Raw genomic sequence first — 6,878 nt, forward strand, 5'->3', positions numbered from 1 at the left:
AGGACACGCTGGAGGGACTATGTTTCTCGGCTGGCCTGGGAACGCCTTGGGATTCCCCCGGAGGAGCTGGTCCAAGTGGCTGGGGAGAGGGAAGTCTGGGTCTCCCTGCTTAGGCTGCTGCCCCCGCGACCCGACCCCGGATAAGCGGAAGACAATGGATGGATGGATGGATGGACTTGTTGTAGGTACCTGTGTTTTCTTGTTTCTTTATCAAATTAACACTACCTTACATTAGTCCTGTAGTGCAACTTTGGCAGAAAATAATATGTCTGTAAATGTTATAAACGCTCAAACAATGCACATTAAACTAGCAAAATTAAGCACATGAATTTGGACCCCTTGGACATCTTTTGTGAGCACAATTAGAAGAAAAATGACAAACTCAACAAACAGCAAAGTCCCTCAGCTTCCTGTAAAAACTGCCCGAGTGTTTCCCCTGCAGCTGTCAGATGCCCTTGTGTTTGTGCAACGACATGCAGCAGAAGCCTGAGCGACAGAGCCTTGGAGGGCTTGGTATGTGTATGTGAGAGGCGTGAAGAGTCGGCTGAAAATATCCCATAATGATTGTGAAATGTCAGAGTGAAGCTCTGGGGTCTGAAGGGGAAGGTTAAGTCTGGAATGTCTTTAATTACAGTCCAGACGTCCTTTGCTTCTTGTCAGGGAGGAGGGCAGAGTGGAGGTGAGGGTGTAAACAAAAGCTTGAACCTGGAATGAGTTTTTATATGAGCTGCAGATTCAGTCTCATTTAATGGATGTCTTCAGGTTGCTCCCAGCTGCCGTTTGGGACAGAATTTAAAAGAAACTACTCCTGAAAGTTCCTCACCGCACTACTTTTCTACAACTCACAGATGTCCCTTAGCTGCATTTGGCTTCGGTTTATATCTATATGTTCCTTCTATAGCTCATGTAAGTCTGTGCTCAGCTTCAGTGGTTTCCAAAGAGCTGCTTCAGTGTGGGAGTTAAAGGCTGGAGTTACATTTAGAGGCGGCACAGACAGAAAATCAGGTCTAACACAGCAGCCTTCAAGGGCTCAGAAAAGGTCAAAACAATCTTAAAATGTTAAAATATATATATGTTTCAAAATGTTGCAGGGCTATACGTTTGAAAAATACTTAATATTACAGATTTTTGTTTAATTTGGTGTCGCTTCCATTACGTAACAGACAGCAAATTTCTTTTTTACGTATTCATACTTGAATACGTATTCATCTCTGGTCTGGTCACATGAGCAGCATAAATTATACAACACAGTTCAGTTTTCAGATACGACGCATCGGGATTTAATCCCAAAAACTGAAGAAAATCTTCAAATTTTTAATGGATACCAAAAAAAAACCTCAAAAATGTGTCATAGTTTTAGTGATTATAAAAGTGATTAAAAGGAACTATGCACACCTTAACTTTTTTGTCTTTACTGATAAGCCAAGTGGTGGATGTTGTGAATTTATTGCCAGCACAGCAGCTAGCATCTTCAGAAAAGAGCTGTTGTTCTCAGATGTATAAAACTTGGGCCCACCAGGTTGTTGTAAAGTGCAGAAATGCTACACTGACTGCACCTTTCAACATCACTCCTGAATACCATCTGAAAGAATCTGCAGGTTCCTTCATGCTTCACACTGAGCAGACAGCTGCAGCAGCAGCTGCGCAGGCAGACAGATGAGCTGCTGCTGAAGTGGTTTATCCTAGAACAGAGGGGCTACGCCTTATAAACTGGGTTTGCTGCGCTTGGCTCTGATTGGCTCAGTCGACCATGATGAAGCACTTGTGGAGAGCCAACAGATGGAGGCCCATGGCTATCAGCCACACCCAGCAGTCTACAGCCTGCAGGATCAAAGCTGCCCAGCCCCCGGCGCAGCTGAACCACAAAGCTGCGAGTCATTTATGTAAAGAAGAGGTGCACGACTTGAATGTACATATAATGTTCTTTCAAGCTGTGAGGCCTACGATGTAAAAGGCAGAGAAAAAGTTGCACCTGGCCACAGCTGAAGAAGGTAGTGCAGGACCTCGATGTGCTTTTTGAAGTGCAGGGCGCTCGCGAGCTCCTCGGAGTCGATGAAGACGCGGTTGGTGTGGCAGGACGCCTCCTGGCGCTGGCTGAGCAGAACCGGGCCGAAACACACCGCCAGGTTCTGACATGTCATCTTGTTCACTTCTTGATAAGACGCCACAAGCTTCAAGTGGTCAAGAAGCCTCCGCAAAGTCATCTGACACACACACACACACACACACACATGTTATTATTATGATTAGTAGTTGCAGAAGCCCCGCTGGCTGAAGAGGAGTAACAGAGCAAAGCTCCTCTTCATCAGACTAATCTGTAGCAGCAACCAGAGAAATAATACAGAAGATAAGAAAAAGAATATTTCTTCTTGAAAAGTTTGCATTATCATTATTCGCTCATAATGTAACATTTTAAAAGCATAAACAGACAGTAGTATTTTGCTGCTTGGCATTTTGACCATTCATTGCTAAGGATGTATAGAGATGTATGAACGAATGAAGAAAATAGTTGATAACGTTACAGAATCAAGAGCTCACGTCTAAAGTTGTTTCTTTTTTATTGTTTTCTGAAAGCTTTTTGATGCATCGCGGCTGTATACAGTCCGGTTCTTCTTCTGATAGATATTAGATTATTTAAGTAATTAATTAGGGTTCTGTCTTTAGAGATTTTAGATTTCTTTGGATCCCATATTACTCCTCAGACAGACAGCAGGTCTACGTTCAGATTTTAATGATCTTAAATCCAACAAACATGGACACAGTGAAGTGTTTACCTGTGAGAATCTGGCTTAATGCTGTTGATTTATCACTTCTCTACATGCAACTATAACTTGTTTTAGTAGCGCTGACGCAGGTCACTGGTTGGGTAGATAAGTAGTGTTGGTCTGTTATCATTTGGGCCTCTGTCAGACTTAGTTACTACTTTGTGTTAGTTACATTACATTACATCAGTTAGTTACATCACGTGCAGGTTCTGTGGGCTGCATGTCACCACTAGTATCCCTGATTATGTCAGTTAAACAGTAGTAATCTGTAGGATTATTATTATTACTAAATCATCGGTGCTAAATGAGCTCTTTCTCTCTGTAAGACTGTAAGAGGTAGAAGAGGATGTGATTTTTGTTTCCTTACCCTCTCCACCTCTGGCAGGTTTTCCAGCAGACTGACAGTGTGCTCCGAGTCTGCCTGATCGTTCTCGCACCCCGCGGCGCCCATTCTCAGAGGTCTCATGGCCATGGTCTCCAGCACGGCTTCATACAGCGGCTTGTTGATCAGCGGGTAGGGCAGCTCACGCAGGTAGTCCTTCAGCACTCCTGACGAAGCAGACAGAAAGATGAATTTTGGTTTCTATGACGTTTCAGCACGTCTGCAGCTGTCTGTCTCCACTAAGACCCTGAAACATCACTGGTATGTCTTTTCATTAAAAGCAAAATAGGGAAATTAAAAAAAAGGTTTTTGGCAGAGGGACAGCTCTTTGTGGTGAGTGAGTCTGGGGGGGGTCGAGTTAGCTGCAGTGTTTGTGCTGCAAAGTAATTCGCACCTAATGTTCATGAAGAGTAACAAGACACGAACACAACTCTATAAAATGCTGCAGCTAATTATTTCAAACAAAGAACAAAAACAAGTTGAACATTTTTTATAAATATGTATTCATGTCTCACAACTGAGGCCATGGGAAGTGGGGGTGCTACAGCAACAAAAAAACAAAATAAAAAGGTGCTTTTACGAGGGTTATGTCATTTTATATTCCAACTGTATTTGTTCCTGTATGGTTGGATACGTCTCACAGTAAATGTTCTCACAGCTCTACATGTTTACAGAGTCTGGTGCTGTGCTGGAAGGTTGAAAAACAAACACTGAATAAGGATGACAGAGGAAAATCTGGGTATTTTACCATCTACCCATTAACTAATGAGGTCAGTGAGATAATTGGATGTAAAAAGATTTTCCAAAGAAGTCTTTATAAACTAAAGACGGGGGGAGGAACTGGAAAACATCTTGTAACAATTAAACTGTGTTTAGGTTTTTAACGTAGATTATTAAAGGATTCTGGGATTTAATCTTTTAAATGTCATCATGTTCATCATCTCTACACCAGACGCTGGCTTGTTGGGATCTTTGGGCCTTGAATGCATTAAAAGCAGACACATCCTGCAGGAGCACTCCACCTTTCAAATCAAAAATACCATCCAGCATGTCAACATATTCAAACACTGCTTCCTTTCTGCTTCCAGAGTTGGTTCAACACAGCGTTCTTTGGTGCAGACGGTGTTCTGAGAGGCTAAACAGGAAACCTGGAGTAAAAACATCATTTAAAATCCAAAAACCTCGATGGTGTGAAAGAACATCTGTGCAACTAATGTGAATTCATGCAAAGCAAATCACAAATACATTTTTACAGCCACATGTAGTAAAAGCTCACTTATTTTAGAAAACAATCCCATAATTTTACTCACTACAAAGTACTTCTCCAGACTGCTAAACTTAAAAATCTTTGCATTGTGTTTTTTTCCCCACAATAACCAGTTTCAGAAGTTTTGTGTTGCATAACAAATCACAGGACACACGTAACGACAGTTTGTCCTCCACTACCTGTACGAGCTGCAGGAACAGCCGTAGCAGCGACACAATCCTCTGACATAACTGCTTCTGAGAATGCTGCAGGTAATAAAAGCTTCTCAGCCTCCCAGAGTGTGTTTTTCCTCTTCACCTCTTGACTTCTATTTACAGCAACACGACTCACTCTAAATCCACTGGCATCTCCTTAGGCACACCTTAACACGCTAACTTTATAATCCCAGATTTGCTTTTTAAAGAAGACTGAGGCTTAATGCTGTGAACTCGATTTCTTCCTGAACTGTGACTCATTCATACAGCAGAGGAAATGTTTGAATAGAAGTTCAGGTGACGACAGATTAAATATCCTGTCTTAGCTGGGGTAAGAAGTATTTTACATTGGATTCGAGAGTAAAAAAAAGACGCAGTGAAAAACGTCAGGTCAGCACTGATCGGCCTCTGCACGGTGGTGTTCACGCACGGACAAACTGAGCATCATTTACTGTACAAACTAAGAGTTACATCTAAGGATCAGGCCAATAAACATATTTTAAAGCAACTTGCAGAAAGTAACCACTGGTTGTGCATCTACAACATGTTAGTTGTAGCAGTTAACCCACTTCAAGATGGCTGCCATAGCCAACTGTCCTCAAAAACCATTCACGCTCTCACTCACACCTAGGGACAGTGTAGAGTTACGAGTTCACCTCCCATCTGTGGGGGGGAAACCGTGAACATGAGGCAAACCTGTGACCTTCTTGCTGTGAGGCGCCAGCACTTACCGCTGCTTCACCGTGCCACCCAACTCTCTGTGTTAGCAAAATATTTCATGAACCACTAGACAGATTTCAGTAAAACTCTTAGAAAGCAACTGTTGGCTGCACATCTGTGACTGAGGGAACCCAATCAAAGATGGTTATCACAGCTGCTCGACATTAGAAAACACTAAATGGCCGTAACTTCATCGATGTGACATATATTGAGCTAAACTTTGATGAAGAAGAGCTGAGAATCATTCACAACTCGTGATATTGCACGAGATTGCTCATAATGTTATTTTGAAGGTTTAACCAACATGGCTACAGCTCTGTCATTCCTCAGCCTACGACGATCTGAGTCTAAAACTCTGCAGGTGATGTGATGTTTCTTAAGGAATGCAAAGCATTTAACTGTTTTTGTTTTGTTCTGGTAAAGACAAATTGTAAAAAAATTGCAATAAGAGCTTGTTTATTTCCTCTTTAACCTGAAACTCCTGCGTGTCAGACCCTCTGACCTTCTCCAAGCTGGGAGGCAGACTCAACAACCAAAGGACGACCGTTTCACGGACTGAAACAACCGTCCCTGTTTTTCTACCTCACGCTTTCTGAAAAGGTCTGACTCACGTTGGGCTCGTCCTGTTTCTGCAGGGATGTGTGTGTGCGCAGGTACATGACTGAGGTGAAGAGAATACAGCCATGCAGGTAAATCATTAGCCTGCTGTGAGTCAGAGCTTGTTTACTTTTCGACCCTGTGGGTCCCTGACACACACACAAGCTGCGTGAGACACACAAGGTCAGGCTCGGGGGTGAACAGGTGTGCCTGCCCTGCAGGTGACAACAAACACCCTCAGAGTGTGTTTTCTCACACATTTGAACAGTTGGGCGTTTGGCACATTATCTGCGTGGTTCCTACGCTCCGGAGCTCCGCCCACATGTTGCCTCTCAGAATCAGAAGTAGCTCAGTGATACAGACAAAGAAACCCCTTAAAACGCTTCTCCAAAGGAAGCTTCACATGACAGCAGCTGAAGGATCTTCTAATCAATTTCAACTATTTCAGCGTTCCAAAATGTGCCACCAAACACTACAAGACACACAATGCACCGGGGCACGGCTCTACCTTTGACCTCTTGTCCAAACAAAGCGGAGGGTTCAGCGCCTCGCCAGGAGAACAAACAGGGGTTTGTTCTCCATCCTGCACACCCCCACAGCAGTTGGGGTGGAAGGTGGAGGGGTGGGGGTGGAGCAGAGGTGTGTGTTCCTGCCTCGTCCAGTCGCACGGTGGTTACTTGGACGTTTCTATGACTGAAACTAAGCAAACCCCCGGTCTGAATCTGGAAACAGCAGCAGCTCATTCCTACGAGTGGACTTTTCTGTGAAACGTAGCGACGCCCAGCGGGGCCCAGTGGGGCCCGCTGCTCTTTGTAAAGTGGTTGCCTACTTCACTGGTCGGCCCAGGGTTCAGCTAATCCCCCATGCGTGAGCCAAATACCATCTGTGTTTGTTCGGCAACAAAGGGGGCACTTGTTAATGACTTTCCATGTCTTCACTGGAGTACTGCCGGG

General features: G+C 43.8%; 1 protein-coding gene across 1 annotated transcript in view; it reads right to left on the reverse strand.

Moving 5' to 3' along the window:
* Positions 1-6,878, reverse strand: part of syde2 (synapse defective 1, Rho GTPase, homolog 2 (C. elegans)) — a 38,647-nt gene that overhangs the window by 6,084 nt on the left and 25,685 nt on the right. The window contains exons 6-7 of the mRNA XM_017420561.2: positions 3,133-3,314; positions 1,973-2,204 (exon numbers count right to left, since the gene is read on the reverse strand). Of these exons, the coding sequence (XP_017276050.1) occupies positions 1,973-2,204; positions 3,133-3,314 (414 nt within the window). The remainder of the gene's footprint in view (positions 1-1,972; positions 2,205-3,132; positions 3,315-6,878) is intronic.

Source organism: Kryptolebias marmoratus, linkage group LG24 (assembly GCF_001649575.2).
Source record: "Kryptolebias marmoratus isolate JLee-2015 linkage group LG24, ASM164957v2, whole genome shotgun sequence".
NCBI classification, from domain to species: Eukaryota; Metazoa; Chordata; class Actinopteri; order Cyprinodontiformes; family Rivulidae; genus Kryptolebias; species Kryptolebias marmoratus.